Source organism: Convolutriloba macropyga, chromosome 10, assembly GCF_964194025.1.
Source record: "Convolutriloba macropyga chromosome 10, txConMacr16.3, whole genome shotgun sequence".
Classification (NCBI taxonomy): domain Eukaryota; kingdom Metazoa; phylum Xenacoelomorpha; order Acoela; family Convolutidae; genus Convolutriloba; species Convolutriloba macropyga.
In genome coordinates, this window is record NC_134477.1 from 43,084,847 (window position 1) to 43,100,492 (window position 15,646).

Sequence of the window (15,646 nt, forward strand, 5' to 3'; positions counted from 1 at the left end):
TTTGACAGAAATAGCTGGAATTGAATCAACAACATGTTATTTCACTGGAATTGTTTAAATTGTGGTCTCAGGTAAATGTAAGTTTTTTTTATTTTATTCTTTTTAATTATTTGTGAAACAGTTTAACCTGACGTTGGACGTAAAGCTCTAAAACTTTTTTAGAATTCAGAATTAATTTTGAATTGACAATCAGTTTCTCTACATCATCAATTAGCAGAACCGAAATGATTGTCTTGTTCGGTCGGATGTTATTTCGGTCATGAGAGATTGTAGCTTCAAGTCTTAATTTTTCAACATTCAACGGTATAACGTTGGACTTTAAACTGAAAAAAATAGCAATTAACTGGCTTTTCACCCATCGAGTAATTTTGTTGGAAAGGCCTCGCAATCAATTAATTGTTAGGCATAAGTGCAATTAATTGGAGTATCGATCAAGTATTCTAATTCCCTGAAAATATGTAGCATATGACGGAGTTAGTTAATTCATATTTTAGATAAGTGTGTCAAATCAAATGGGGGCTAGTTCTAGTCAACCAAAAGCAGCAAAAACTAATTCCTGTCCAATGAAATCAAAAAGTTCTGAGTCAGAATCCTGTCCTATGCGCTCATCGGATGAACCTTCTAAGGAAATTCTTGCCAATTCTGCTGCATGGTCTACGAGTCAAATGAAATCTGTCGACCCTCGAAATATGATGCCACCTCCTAATCAAATGCCAGCGCCGGGTCAGACGATGGGTCTATCCACTGACCGCGAAGTTTCGACAATTCCGAGAGCATCTGAGAATTCCGACGATAAATGGGTGTATCCTTCCGAGCAAATGTTTTACAATGCAATGATAAGGAAGGGATGGAAACTTGAAAAAGACGACCTATCACCTAGCGTCATGTCTGCTATCATTAGTGTAAGTTTTTTCGAGTTGCATATTAGCTTAATTCCGTTAAACCGGTGTTTAAACCCTTGCTTGCCTAAACTGTGCTTGAGAGATTCTATCTGACATAATTTTTCTCGCATGTTTTTTGCGAAACCGTTGTTTGAAGAGAATGTGATACATTCTGTTTCGCCCCCATTGACTCACTAGTCTAAGTGTGCGAATCCTCGAAGCAGTTTAACGGTCAAAAAACAATGATTTGAAAGGTGGCTCTTATGGGTTTAACCCCTCCCCCTTGAATCCTTCCACGCCACCTCATTGCACGAGTAAACCCAAACACACTGCCCCCACCCGCGCTCACCAACACCCGCTCCTCTTATCGTCATGCTCACGCCACCCCCTCTCAATTAAGCTAAAGTTCGGCAATTGTTTGGCACCAATTCGCCCGACGTTAAACGGTTATATTTGTAAATTTTAATATCTTCATCCGTAGTGTCAAAGCACGTAAAATCAACATTTAAGGGCTGCGAAGTTTAAAAGCAACGTTTAAGAGCTGCGATAGCTGAGCCTTCTCTTGTTTTTTAGTTCAAAGTATCGGAATTGTATTGGGGCGCTGTCGTTTTTCTGATGGTTTGCTCATCTGTTCACACCCTTCGACTTTTTTAATGAAGTCAAATTGGAGTAGTGATTTCAGGCACCATCAAGTAGCAAAGAGTGAAAAAGTGAGTAGTTTTATATCGTCAGAACTGGTAGTTTTGTACTTAGGTTTACGAAATGGTACATGCTTTCTAATGGCGCATGGTTTTCCCATAACTGGAACCAATAAACTGGCTGTCAATAGTTTTAGAGATTGACGCTATTTTTCCATAAAACGCTAGTGAAATTTAAGTTTTGCCCGTTTTTAATTGATCTTGAACGAAGTTCATAGCAATTATTGTAAACGTGTGCGTCTTTTTTATGCAAAATTTTCGCTTGACAATTTTGACTTTTCGCGTGACTTTTACGCCCTTGACTTTTTGCGTTTCGCGTGATCTAAAATTCTCTCTCAATCACAATTTCAAGCAGCTGAACTCAATTGACGGCAATTTAATACTAAAAGTCAAATGAAAAGTGCGCCGAAACTGTGTCATTTTTTACTTTAAATCTTAATAGTGGTATATGTTAACCTCTAATGTGGTTATTTGAAGCCCACTTCTTAGTCCAATTTAGGCTCCCCCTCCTCCACCCCCCCCCCCCCCCCCGACTGAAGCAATTGATTAGAGCTCCCACTAGTCGTTCGAGAGCAATTCTTCCGACGTTTAGTCGGTTATGTTTATTGTTCAATTGCAAATCTCGGTTGCACTGTTAACGCAAGGTCTGTGGCTCTCTAATGGTCTGTTTCTGTGGCTCTCTAATGGTTTTCTCGCGAGGACTTGTCTTGCTTTGTTTTTGCCTGTGCTCATATCTCAATAAGCTTTGTAGTCAAAATAGAGCCGCGAACTTGATCTTGCCGAATCAGGAAGTTGCTCAAAAGGGGTTTTTTAAATTCATCTCGAACGAAGTTTGAAGCAATTTTTATAATTATAGTGGTCTTGCAAATTTTATGCTTGACCGTTTTGACTTTACTTTTACGACCTTGACGTTTTCGTTTTTAGTGATCTAAGTTTCGCTCTCATTCACAAATACCAGCGGCTGAACTTAAATGTCGACAGTTCAATACTATATGTCAAATGAAAAAGCCGAAATTGTTTATTTTCCTAATGAATTGCTCTCAGTAGTATTGAACCTCATCAAAGTTTCTCTGGAGACGGGAATTTTCCCTCAGGCTCTTAAACAAGCAGTTGCTAAACCTTACTTTAAAAACGTTAATCTAGATTCTGAGGATTATGCAAACTATCGAACAATATCAAACCTCATTTATACATCAAAGTTGTTAGAACGATCAGCTCTTTTACATTTTACCGATCACCTTGTAACCAATGCCTTGTTCTGTGCTTTTCAAAGTGCTATAGAACGTTTAGCACAACAGAAAGCGCCCCTCTAAAACTTATCAAAATTAATTTGAGCTTAAAAAAGAGCACTTTTTACATTGGCCTTGATCTATCGGCAGCCTTTGATACACTGGATCATAATATACTTCTATCAATTCTTGATTTTAGCCTTGGATCACGAAATTCTTTTCTTTGTTTCCTAAAAAGGTATCTCAGTAGTCGATCTCAGAAAGTATTAATAAAAGATGTGTTGTCTTCGGAGCTAGAAATTAAAACTGGGGTACCACGAGGATCGGTTTTAGACCCCCTGATTTTCTCATGTTTTTTGCGGCTTTTAGAGCTCATATTTAAACAGATGCATTTAAACTATCATTTCTCTGCGGATGATACCGTTATTTAGTTTTGCTACGAGGAAACGTTGATTCAGGAGAAGTTCGATTTGATTGTTAACACCTTGCAGAAATGATTTCGTGGCGCCGAACTGAAACTATTTACTAGTAAGACAGAATTTATGTAGTTAGTGCAAAAAATTCTTTCATTGCTGATCGAAAACTTCCTATGGATTCCAAATTTTTGAATCATTTGAAATTTCTTGTCTTCATTTTGGATGTTAAACTTTTATTTTCAAAGCAAATCGATTCAGTTACTTCTGCCTGCTACTATTTGCTACGAAAGATCGATTCTATCAGAGACACTGTTGATAGGGACGTCTTAATAGAGTTGTTAAAATTCTGATTATTTCGCGGCTTGACTACTGCAACTCGCTTAACTATGGATTACCTGCTGTACTTCACGGGAAATTACAACAGATAATGAATTGCGCATGCAGGCTGATATTTCGACTGTCACCCGGAACACCAACTTCAAGATTCATCAAGCAGCTACAATGGTTGCCTGTGCAAAAACGTGTGCGGTTCAAAATTTTTACTTTTTGGACATTGCCTAATTCATCATCCTCAACGAGTTGCAGGGTATCTTAGCTCTCTTGTGTCTCGCATTGGTAAATTTAAAAGATGCCGGTATGTATGCAACCTTCAAATTTATCCAGGAAAAACAGTTTCTAGTGTTCTCAAAAGTTTCATTGAGAGAAATAAAACTGCGTTTCAGAGATATTAAACATAGCTGACGGCCTGCCGGATAAACAAGCTGAAATATATTCCTCGACCTGTAAACGTAGAATACAAAAAAAAATGACACCTACTGAATTTGAAAAGTCTTTTCTATGAATTGTCGTCACTTCTGTAATTTAGGTTTAGGTATTGTGAATAACCTTTAAATAAAGCTCACCTAAGGCTTATTTAGATTCAGAATAAAAAAGTTCTCTGTGGCTTTCAATAAGTAAGCTCATCTGGTATAAGCTTCGATTCAAATGGCAGTCTGTTCCATTCAAGCGGAATTGCACGGCTCAAAGAACTTTTCCCAAAGTTAAATAAACTTTGGAAAAAGTTCTTTCAGCCGTGCAATTCCGCTTGAATGGAATAGACTGCCATTTGAATTGAAACTTATACCAGATGAGCTTAATAATAGAAAGCCACTGAGAACTTTTTTATTCTGAATCTAAATGAGCCTTAGGTGAGCTTTTTTTAAAGGTTATTCACAATACCTAAACCTAAATTAAAGAAGTGACGACAATTCATAGAAAAGCTTTTTCAAATTCAGTAGGTGTCATTTTTCTTTTTGTATTTTACGTTTACAGGTCGAGGAATATATTTCTGCTTGTTTATCTGGCAGGCCGTCAGCTATGTTTAAAATCTCTGAAACGCAGTTTTATTTCTCTCATTGAAACTTTTGAGAACACTAGAAACTGTTTTTCCTGGATTTTATTTTCGGTATTTTCCCTCAAAGTTTTGATATGATTTCCACCAGCTGATAATTTACAAGGTTTTTTGGCTTTTAGATATTTAGTAATTTAACTTTTATTAGCTTTGGTATTTTTTTCTTGGTTTATTTGCTGCTTTTTCACTTACTAGTGTTTTCGATTGGTTTCAACTGCCAGCTAATGATGCATATCTTTAAATTTTGTACGGTTAATTGTACGTTAATTTTGAACAGTCGAGGTTTTTTTGAAGCTGAAGCAATCTGGTATTGAAAAAAAAAGAATTTTTGAGTTTTACCGTATTGGTTAATGTTTTTTGGCTTGTAGATTAGTCTCGCTAATGACTGACAAATTTCATTCTCTTCCTAATCAGGGAAAAGCCTATTTAGATAACCATTTCACTTTAACGTTGAATGTTTTAACTTATTTCCTTCCCATTTCTTTTATATATTTCGTATTTTTTGTTGACTTGTCATTTAGTCTCATTTATTTCAATTTTTATCGACTTTTTGATGCTAAAATTTTTTGTTCATCAGATTCGATTTTTTAGGGAATGTTTTAACTGACACTTAGATTCAAAGAATGCATGTTTAGCTTATGAGTTTTTGGCGCATTTGTTGTTCTTTTGTCGTGTTTCCTAGTCTGAGAATTGGCTCGTCTCTCAGATGAAACTTAAATTAATTTAATGGTTTTAGTAGATTATCATCGATTTTCTTTACTCTTTCACTACTACTACGAAAAAAGTACGAATGATTTTAGTTCTTTGTTAAATTTGTTATTGTTTTCACCTTGTCCATTATGGAATCCATAGAGGTGTGCTTTTTAATGTTTGAAGGTATGAAGTTCTTAAGTCTTATTTTTAGCTTTGTGTTGTACGGACTCTGGCTAGAGTTCAAAGAGTTCTGTGATTTTTTCCTGCCAAGTTTCTTTAATTTCTGTTGTTGGTCTTCCGTTAATTTTGGTGTCTGAAGTCAAAGAATGCATTGTTTTAAGCTTAATATGTGTTTTTATTCCGATGTATTTGAAGACAAACCATTATTTTAAAAATGAAAAACGAAGGATTTTTTTTTTAGATTTTCAAGGTTCTTTTTATTGGTTTGGTCTTATGATTTCATCAGTTGGCTATTAAAAGGTGTTCTGTTACAAGGGCTGATTGATTGGGCTTTAATTTCTCGTTATTTAAATTTTAATGGAAGACTTGTCGTGCTTGTCTGTGCTCACATTTCAATAAACTTTATAGTCAAAATAGAGCCGCGAACTTGATCTTGCCAAATCAGGAAGTCGCTCAACAAAGGCGTTTTTAAAAATTCATCTCGAACGAGGTTTGAAGCAATTTTTATACTCCTGGTAGTTTGTGTGCAAATTTTTTTGATTGACCGTTCTGACTTTTCGGGTGATTTTTTGCCCTTGTATTTTTCGTGTTCATTGATCTAAATTTTGCTCATTCACAAATGCTAGCGGATGAACTCAAGTGTCGACAGTTCGTTACTAAAAATCAAACTGAAAATAGCCACTGAAAATCGCCGAAATTGTTGTAATTTGTTTCAATTTAAGTTTTTTTTAGTGGTTATCGTGACCTCATTTGAATGGCTCTTAGTGAATTTAGTTATTCTCCCCCTGACTGAAGCAGTATGTAATAGATTCGAACTCCCCATAGTTGTTCGAGAGCAATTCTTCCGACGTTAACCAATTGTGTTTCTTATCTTTGAAATAGAATCTGCAAATTGCATTGAAGCAGAATTTCGATCGATTTTCCGCAATCGTTACAATTTGACATCATTTTTGCAGTTTTGGTGCTTTTGTGATCGGATTTAGTTTAAATAAGCCTTAGGTAAGCTTTAATTAAAGGTTATTTACAATTTCTAAACCTAAATTACAGACGTAACGACAATTCGTAGAAAAACCTTTCGCAAATTCTGTAGGTGTCATGTTTCTTTTTGTATTTTACGTTTACTGGTCGAGGAATCTATTTCAGCTTGTTTTTCCGTCAGTTATGTTTAAAATCTGAATATAGTTCCGAAGTATAGTATGAGTATGCAGACAAGTATTTTCGACTTATTAGTGATCAAAAGCTTTACTTTGGCATTGTTGCTTCGGGTTATTTTTTAGCGGTCTTTTGCTTGTTTCAATAATATCATTGAAAAATTGTATTTGTGACAACTTCGTAAAAATTGGTTGAAAAGGGGTGACTGTTTCTGTTCTATTGCATATCAAATGGGAAGAATATTTTTGTCTCTTAGATTTTGGTATACATTGCTTAATGTCGAAATATTCAATGGGAAACAACCAATCTTTACAAGTACTCTAAGACGCTTCAATTCGAGTTCATACAACTAAGCCATTCATCGGAATGGGTAAAATCGTCAGTTTATGCAAATTAAGCATGGCCTTTGCGCGATTGTTCCGATTTGTTTCGTTTCTACCTAAAATAGCATCTACATGCTTTTTTCTATCCTTCAGACTCATGAGCTTGTCAATTTTAAGTCAACTCGAACGTGTGTTTGAACGAATTGTATGAGTCAGTGTTTGTCACTCTAATTCAAGGTAATTTAAGAGTATAGCTAATAGAAGCAGCAATGAATTATAGAGATTTATAATCCAAATGAAGCTTCTCAGAATTTAATGAAAAGAAATTTCTTTTTTGGTCTGTTTTTAATATCTTTTTGAGACAGTAGATCTACGAAGCTATCGCGGCTATGTTCTGGCAATCTGCCAGCTGTGTTTTTACTTTTGGTGTTTCGTCCATGAAGTTGCGTGTGATGAGCTACTGTAAACTTGTAAATACAGGAGTCAATGAGCAGTTTATCTTTCATCTGATTTGTATAAAAGTTTTTTTTCATATTGGGCGAATTTTACATAATTTTACGATATAAAATGACACTTCGCAGTTCAAAGGCAGGCACAATTCTAAGCCAAGAAGAATGACTATTTAGAGCAATATTGATATAAAAACAGCAGAATTGTTGCTCAAAATTTTCAGTAGAACTTGAAAGTTTTTCTAGTCTGACCAATTGTTCAGTCAAATCTCCAAAACCCGAGATTAGACAGGAAGGTCTAGCCTAGATGAAGATTGTCTCTAAGTTTTAGGGTGTACGTTCTGAGTTCGTTTTGCTTCGAGAGTTTGCGTATGTAGTGCAGATCAATATGTGCAAACTCACTATACCGTCACGCATTGCTATTCATCGGATTAACCATCCTTTTCTGGATCTTGTATATATTCGGAACAGTTAGCTCCCTGTTTCGGAAAAATTTATAGCCTTGAAAACGGATATGATCTCGCAGCTTTCCCTCATTTCTTCTGTTAGTTGATGGTTTCCTCGAATAAATTATTTGTTGTTTTAGATGCACAATAAAAATAACGAGGAGACATGGCAAGAAGTTTTAAAATGGGAAGCTCTTCATTATGCGGAATGCAAGAACCCAACTCTTATTAGCTTCTCAGGGAACGCCAAGAAGATAACCCCCCGAGCTCGTGTACGATCGTGGATGGGGTATGAATTGCCTTTTGACAGACATGATTGGATGGTTGACCGATGTGGAATTCAGATACGTTATGTCATTGATTACTACAGCAGCAGTGCCGATGACATTAAATCTCACAGAGCCGCTTTATTAGATGTTCGACCAGCTCTTGATTCATTTTCTGGATTTTCTGACCGCTTCAAAGTTGCTTATTGGCGATGGACTGGAAGTGCGCCGAAAATATTTGCGGACTATAAAGATAAACTGGCTTCTAAGAGTGAATCTGTTAAATCTTAGAGTAATTTTAGACAAGGACTAAGTCACAATTCCACCAAATATGCTGTATTTAATCTTGATATCTCGGAAACATGCACTGGTTCTCTTTGGTTAATTTGATGTCATGATTTTCAGAGTATAAAGATGAAGATGAAAATAAAGAATTGGCATGCAATTGCAGTTTGGAAATGGATTGCCAATGACGATAATTGTGGTATTTGCAGAATGGCGTTTGATTGTTGCTGTCCAGAATGCAAGGTTAGTTCTGATTCTTTTTGTACATTTGATGCATTTATTATTATGCCTTCATACACGCGAAAGAAAAGGCTATAAAACTTTTACTTGTTAAAACTCCGTAGCTAGTATCTCCTCAGCGTAGGCCAGCTCGATAGCAAATTGATTTAATCAGAAATAGTGTCAAGTAAAGATGCAACTTGTTATCTAAAGTGTGTAAGGCTAGTACTCAGAAATCTGTCGAGGATAACTTAGATGTCAAAGAGATATCAACTCCGGATATGTTGGAATTGGATAAGTTGTCATATAATTGTTTTGCAGATTCCTGGAGAAGAGTGTCCAATAGTTTGGGGCAAGTGTAGCCACTGTTTCCACATGCACTGCATTCTCAAGTGGGTCCAGGAATCAACCAATCAACAGTGTCCAATGTGTAGGCAGCCGTGGGATATCAAGAAATAGATGCTGATGTCGTCAAGAATTTGAGGGATCTATTAAGGGTCGTTGGTTACAGCCGAGGTCTGGGCCATGACCTGAGATTGATTGTCGTGCCTGTTGAAATCATGAAATATGTTCTAAGGCTACAGGAGCAATGGCGTTGTCTTAAAGCTAAAAACTATTTTGACTGGAATGTTAACTCTGGTTCTTCGGTGCTCTTTTTGACTATATGATAATTGTTCAGTTAGATTTTTTGAGCTGTCGTGTTTCTGAGTAAGTTTTCAATTGCTCTCGAACGAAGTTTGAAGCAATTATTGTAAAGTGTTGGTCTTTTTATAGAACACTTTTGCCTAACCGTTTTCGAGTGACTCTTACGCTCTTGACTTCTTCGTTTTGCGTGATCTAATTTTCTGAAGCAGGTTGCAATAGATTACAGCTCCCACTAGTCGTACGAGAGCAATTCTTCTGACGTTAGTCGTTATATTTCAGTATTTGAGAAGCTAAGTTGAGCCTAGCTGTATTGCGGTGCTCTGGTTTTATACAAATCAAAGGCGGTGGTTTTACGAATCGAAGAGGTGGATCGTAGTTTTGATCGATTTTTTGCTGGAATGAGTCTTAAACAGATGCTGCACTTGAAAACTAAGTGTTTTAACAAATTGCTGAAAAAAGTAAAGAGTAGAGAAAAGACAGAGTGATATTCTGTTGATGTCGCAAATTTGTTACAAATAGAGAGAGAGAGAGAGAGAGAGAGAGAGAGAGAAAGAGGTAGGGAGGGAGACAGATTGTTCACATGAGTTTAGGGATCAGTTTTGGGTCCATTGCATTTTTTTAATCTTTTGACTCAGAAGATAAATTTGTTTCGTACATCTATTGTATCCGCTTCCTCGATTTCGCAAATTGAGTTGAAGTTTATTCTAGACACTGTAAAGTTTTTGCGGGATCAAGGTTGAAACTGAACACAGAAAAGATAGATGATAAAAAACTGTCAAAAACTTGAGATACTGCCAACTATTTGAGATAACTTCACTTGCTTCCAGTAATTGGTCGTCTTCGTGTTCACCATCCAGCGAGAATTCCGAGTTATCTTTCACAGTTTTACAATTCCATGATAACGAAGCCTCAATAGTTTTTTACCATTTTGGCACGTAGAAATTTAGATCTGTTAACGGCAGACGAATTTCGTTTTTCATTTCCAAATTTGTAATAAATGGTAGAAAACTCAATATTTTTCATTCCGTAAATCTGAGTTTTTAGATAGTGATTAAATAATAATTAGTTTGTGGCAAGATCTGCTGGAATTACAAACCAGAAGGTAGTTAAGGACTAAGTATTTTTGCAGGTGTCGGTATGTGAAACAGTTTCCTTTAACTCCGTGTAAAAATCTTTCTCTAAACATAAGATTTTGGATCAATCCGTTGGAGCTATCTATTTAGTATCTATTACAAATTTTGTCTAGACTGTGAAAATGAGATATTTTCCCGATTCAAATTATCGGTTTTCTGACTGCAGAAATTTATAAGTATCTTTAACTTTCGTTTATAAATTTTTTAATTTTGTTTACAGTTTTTATTTTTTTTACGTTTCTTTTCTGTATCTGGTTTAGATCTTTTTGTGGCGGAAAAGAAAACACTATTTGGAAGGGCCTTGTTTGCAATACGAAAGCCGAAAAATAATTTTTCAAACAGTTCTTTTGGTCGGATTTTGCTCTAGTTCTTGGTACTAGATTTCTAGGGTAGTGCTTTTTGCACTAATCTTTCCGGAACAGTTGGTTAGATTTTGTTTTGTCACATTTTTGCTTCAATATTTTTTTCTGTAATGAAGCAAACAACGAGATATAAATTTCGTTGTTTGGGCAATAATAATAAACGTCAGTACAATAGTAAAACGATGATTAAAAAAATACTATTCTTACTTAAATTTAACCATTATGTTGTCATAAGAAGCAGATGATTGGCCAATTTCAAAATAGTCTCAACAATTAAATTGAAAAACTTTTAGCAATTTTTTATTGTTTAAGCAGGGATTTATGGCTTTGAGCGCGTGACGTCGTTTGTTTCTGGCTCTCAAGAGTTTGGTCATTTTCTTGATAAGATTCTGACTTACCTCACTCAACAAAAGAATTCTGCAGTTTTAATTTCTAATTAAATTCCTTAATTTTTAATTTAATTTTAATTTAGGTAATGAAGGTCTCAAAAAAGGAGTAATCAAAAGGCAATGAATTTGAACTGGTAATGTCAGTTTTTTTGCGATTTTCATATTTTTGTGGTTTTATGTAATTATTACGGCTGAAGCGTTTACCCAGCCATATTGAGCAGTCGTGTGGATGTGTTATTGAGTAATTGTGGAATTCAACAGTCTCATTATGGTGTTGTTCAATTGTAGCACTCAGCCCATTTTGTTGATACGATATTCGTATCGAGCTTGGTGAAGCAATTTTTGCGTAGTACGAAAACAGTTGCCTCGGGCTGTGAAATTGGTGCAATTCACGTGCTCTAGTTTTTGCTGACATTTGGGAATAAAAAAATAAGTTGATGACATTGATTTATGGCTCTTCAGATTATGATGACAGGTTATGGAGACGTGTTGGAAGCGACTAATAGGAATCAATTGCAGTCATCCCAATTAAGTCATCATACAAACCAGGCATTGGAGATTTATCAACTACAACAACCATCGCATAATTCTGTGTCTACTACAAGCAACGCTTTCCAGCATAATTTTGATTTATTGCCTAATAAAACAGTGCCTTTCAAGTTCACCGCTGACAGTTCTGCTGTTAGCTCTTCGAAGTATGGAGAAGTATCAAATGTGTTACCTCAAACGTCAGAAGAATCGAGCACGAATGAAGCTTATGCGTCATCATTTCAGCCCATAAGTTCCAGAGTCGTTCCTAATTTTAACCTTGACGAGGTTGCAGAAACAATTCAAAATAAAGTTGGGGAAAATCAGAATCCTGGTCGATTATCACCCATTGAAACCCTACTCGATTCGCCTCGTTCTAATGTTTCGAAAACTTCACTTCCAGAAAGCAATAGTGAATTGGTATTAGGAGCTCTGAAGAATTTACTAGACAAACTGAGAAGTTTAGAGCTTGAACGAGATCGAGCAAAACACGAGATAGAGAAACTTGACAAAGAACGTCAGTTGTTAGCGCTAAATAAATCAAAAGATTGTGCTACCCAAGATAATGGCGCCAATTTTCGAAACAGACCTTTGATGTATGAAGCAGCGTGCAATACCAGTGATCATGATTTGAATACAAGTAGGCCCAAAGTTGATTTCGCTACTCAGTATTCAACGAGTGGTTCTGATCTTCGCGAAGATCAAATTTCAGCAAGAGTTTCGGAAACATTAAATTCTGTTCACGTAGCTCAAAATGTCACAAATAAAGAGCCATATCCAAAAGTATCGAATACTTTATATGATCGAAGTGTCTTTAATACTGGGACATACAGTTATAATTCTAACACAGCTCCAATATCTGCTTCTCAATTTGAAACTTCTCGGGTTTTTCGATCATCTGATAATTATCCAATTCCAACGGGGGGTGCGAGTCGATCAAATTCATTTTCATCAAGTCATAATTTTAACGTTCACGATCATTTTGCGTCTGTAACACCTGCGACATCGGGATATAACGCCGATTACCCTGCAACCAGTAGAACGTTTAACAGAGATGAGACTTTTCAAAGCAAACAGGTTCTGAGTGGGTATATGTTAAAACCTGGCACGGAGCCTAGAAGAAGTTTTGATATTGGGTACGATGTAGTAAACAGCCCGAAGTCGTACAGTTTTTCATCAGCCGCGCCTCCTGGTCAAAACCTCGCAGCTTTTCGAAGTGATAAATTTGCATCAGGATATACGGGTGGATTGCCTATTACTGTTCCTCCTATATTAAGCGATCAAGAGCTTGGCCTTGAAAACTACGCGCGTGGTCAATCAGATGATTTGCGGAATGATATCGTTAATGCTGGTCGTAGTTACGAAACAGTTGAGGTACAAAATGCAGAGAATGAAAGCGGTGAAAGTGACGAGTTCGATGATGATGATGATGCTGACTTGGCTTTTGCAACTCAAAGTGGTGATAGGGAACTGGAAAAGTCGTTCACTGATTTGCAACACAGCACTGAAGTATGTCCTTTAATATTGTTTGTGTTGTCAAGACATAATCTTGCTATTACTTTTGCTTTGTCTTATTTTTGCTATGTTAGCTGGCCCTTTTTCGAAGCAAAGCAGAATTTTTATGATAGTCATTTTGGTAGAGAAACGAGTTAGAAATCGCTCTTTAAAATTTCACCCCTTTTTTTAGCGGAAATCATGCTTAAAGAGAACATATGCTGTACGTATCTTTTTGGCACCAGAGTATTTTTGATTTTTAGCTGGTAAGCCACTCCTTTTTTTAATTTCAGCTGATCACGAATACATCTGCAGGATTCTGATTGTCTTGGCGCAACAAATTATAATATTTTGTGAAACTTGAGCTTTTTATAAATATCTTTTATCAGTGTGTAAACCATAATCATAATTTGTTGCGGTCTGTTTGCTGACGTTAAACAGGTGTTAGTTTTTGCAGCAATAGAGCACTCTGTCAAGTACTGCTGATAACTTTGTTTTTTTTAATCCATTTATACCTTTAGTACGACACCGAAAGTATTCCTTGTCCATTTTCATTTTAAAAATGCATGTTAGAGATTTCGACAGTGATCTCATTTTTTCTTTAGGCTGTTGAGATGCAGTTTCGTCAAGCTGAAGATCGGTGTGCTAGTTTAGAGCTTCAATTAAACTCTATGCAGAAGCTGGTCGATGATCACAAGAAGTTCACTGAGCAAATTGACAAACCCAAATCTGTAAACCAGCAGAGTTTTTCAATTGGCCATCAGATTGGTTATTCAAAAGGCAACGCTGTGGCATCAGCAAATAAAGAAAAAAGATCTACTTCAAAGAAAACAAATGGAAGAAGTTCTAAAAGCTCGCGGAGCACAAGTCCAAACGATAGTTTTAATTCACGGAACTCGGAACAATTGAAACGAAATGACAACAGTGATTTGAGTCGTCCAAGTTCATCGGCTAGCAAAGGTCGTCATGTATCTTTCCAGGCGCCGAAAAGTTCCAAGAAAGAATTTAAACCTAGAAGTAGGAGTTTAGATCGAAATATGGCTTCGAAAGGAAGTTACACGAGAGGACATTACCATGCAAATTTTGCAGAGCTGCCTTTTATCTGCGGAACGTCAACAAATCCGAGTCATTCTGTTAATGTTAATCTTCAACGAGTTTTAGCAGCTTTGAAAATGCACTCGTCGGCCTGTCAAAGCGCTAATGTTACCGGAACCATTGTTAACAGCATGAAACCCCCTCCTGGAGTTAAACGAGTTACTAAAAAACGAAAGAAGAAAAGTTTGACGAGGCCAAATAGTGCATGTGAGGTGACTGCTCTTCCGGAAGACAAAATCACCAAAGATAAAGTGCCCGTTAGTCAAATGGGTCCGCCAAACTTAACAACTGCAACTCGATCGAAGAAATGCGATTTCACCTCTGAAAGTAGTATGAAACAGTTAGCTAGAGATCTGTATAAAGAATTCGAAGATTTAGCTGTGCAATTTGAAGAAATAAACCAAGAACGGGAAATGTCACGTGATCAACAGTTATCAGTTGAGTTAGCACGTGAGCAAATGATGTTACGTAAGAAAATGGAAGCTAAGCAAACGCAAATTGATAAGGTTGAAAGTCATCTGAGCGCTTTGAAAAATGATAGAACGCGTAAGAGCTCGGGTTGTAGAAGGAAAATGAAAAAAGTTTCAAATTCAAAGATCGTTAAGCCTCAGGGAACTGTTCCGAAATTTGATACTGGTTCCGAGTTGTTGAAAAATATGCAAAAATTGCAGTGTTCACTTAGACGTGACGATATCAAATGGGATTGAAAGGAATATGTTTAATATAAATGACTGCTTGTTTGTGTTGTGAATAGTTTTTTTTACTTCAAGTTAACCGATGTGTAAATATGTATCTATGAACTAAATTTAGATATTGTGTTTTGATTTAACTTAGAGATTTTTAGCATCGTTTTTTTCTGCTGAAAATTGTTTAAAATTTGATGGTGAAATGTCTTTCAGTTTTCTTTACTTAAACTGATCAGTTGATAGCACGCTGATAAAGTAATTAAAAATGAATTCTGTATCTGAAAAAGCAGCCGAAGAATTCATGGTAATCAAGATTGCAGGTGAATCTGTCAAAATAAAGCGGCCTCCTTGTGAAGAGTTGAGAGAATCCGTCGACTGTCTGAATCCAGATGAGGGTGATTTGAACGAGTTTTTAGAGCACTTCTTTGGTCCAAATTTACCCAAAAAGTTTAGTGCAAAATTTGCCAAAATGAGACTATGTAATCAGATTATTGTGTATTATGATATGGCTGTGGAATTTGGTGATCCTGAGTTGCCAATTGGAGATTTGGAATGTGTTTTGTACGGGAAGCGGTTTGAAGGTAACGTATTACAAAAACACAACTGTGGTGGTTCATGTCATCTGTAAAGGCAACTAAAAATATCTTAATTTTAGCCAAATTAAGATTTAAAATAAGGCATATTAAT

At 36.2% G+C, this 15,646-nt stretch overlaps 4 protein-coding genes across 4 annotated transcripts in view; all 4 read left to right on the forward strand.

Moving 5' to 3' along the window:
- Positions 1-494: 494 nt before the first annotated feature.
- Positions 495-8,453, forward strand: LOC142348144 (holocytochrome c-type synthase-like). The gene is made up of 2 exons (XM_075399353.1): positions 495-902; positions 7,998-8,453. The coding sequence occupies exons 1-2, from the start codon at positions 513-515 to the stop codon at positions 8,412-8,414; spliced, it is 807 nt and encodes a 268-aa protein (XP_075255468.1). The 5' UTR covers positions 495-512; the 3' UTR covers positions 8,415-8,453.
- A 43-nt stretch (positions 8,454-8,496) lies between these two features.
- Positions 8,497-9,324, forward strand: LOC142348145 (anaphase-promoting complex subunit 11-like). Its single transcript, XM_075399354.1, has 2 exons — positions 8,497-8,651; positions 8,949-9,324. Exons 1-2 carry the CDS (start codon positions 8,538-8,540, stop codon positions 9,084-9,086), a joined length of 252 nt encoding a protein of 83 aa, XP_075255469.1. The 5' UTR covers positions 8,497-8,537; the 3' UTR covers positions 9,087-9,324.
- Positions 9,325-11,489: 2,165 nt separating this feature from the next.
- Positions 11,490-15,122, forward strand: LOC142348146 (uncharacterized). Its single transcript, XM_075399355.1, has 2 exons — positions 11,490-13,193; positions 13,784-15,122. Exons 1-2 carry the CDS (start codon positions 11,607-11,609, stop codon positions 14,978-14,980), a joined length of 2,784 nt encoding a protein of 927 aa, XP_075255470.1. The 5' UTR covers positions 11,490-11,606; the 3' UTR covers positions 14,981-15,122.
- A 77-nt stretch (positions 15,123-15,199) lies between these two features.
- Positions 15,200-15,646, forward strand: part of LOC142348034 (uncharacterized) — a 108,985-nt gene continuing 108,538 nt past the window's right edge. The window contains exon 1 of the mRNA XM_075399201.1: positions 15,200-15,540. Within this exon, the coding sequence (XP_075255316.1) occupies positions 15,225-15,540 (316 nt within the window). The 5' untranslated portion in view covers positions 15,200-15,224. The remainder of the gene's footprint in view (positions 15,541-15,646) is intronic.

Excerpts from the sequence above, each read along its gene's own strand:
- LOC142348144 (XM_075399353.1), top strand. The coding sequence starts at position 513 with ATGGGGGCTAGTTCTAGTCAACCAAAAGCAGCAAAAACTAATTCCTGT. Across the intron at positions 903-7,997 it reads TCATGTCTGCTATCATTAGT|ATGCACAATAAAAATAACGA; the intron begins GTAAGTTTTTTC and ends TTGTTGTTTTAG.
- LOC142348145 (XM_075399354.1), top strand. The coding sequence starts at position 8,538 with ATGAAGATGAAAATAAAGAATTGGCATGCAATTGCAGTTTGGAAATGG. Across the intron at positions 8,652-8,948 it reads GTTGCTGTCCAGAATGCAAG|ATTCCTGGAGAAGAGTGTCC; the intron begins GTTAGTTCTGAT and ends ATTGTTTTGCAG.
- LOC142348146 (XM_075399355.1), top strand. The coding sequence starts at position 11,607 with ATGGCTCTTCAGATTATGATGACAGGTTATGGAGACGTGTTGGAAGCG. Across the intron at positions 13,194-13,783 it reads ATTTGCAACACAGCACTGAA|GCTGTTGAGATGCAGTTTCG; the intron begins GTATGTCCTTTA and ends TTTTTTCTTTAG.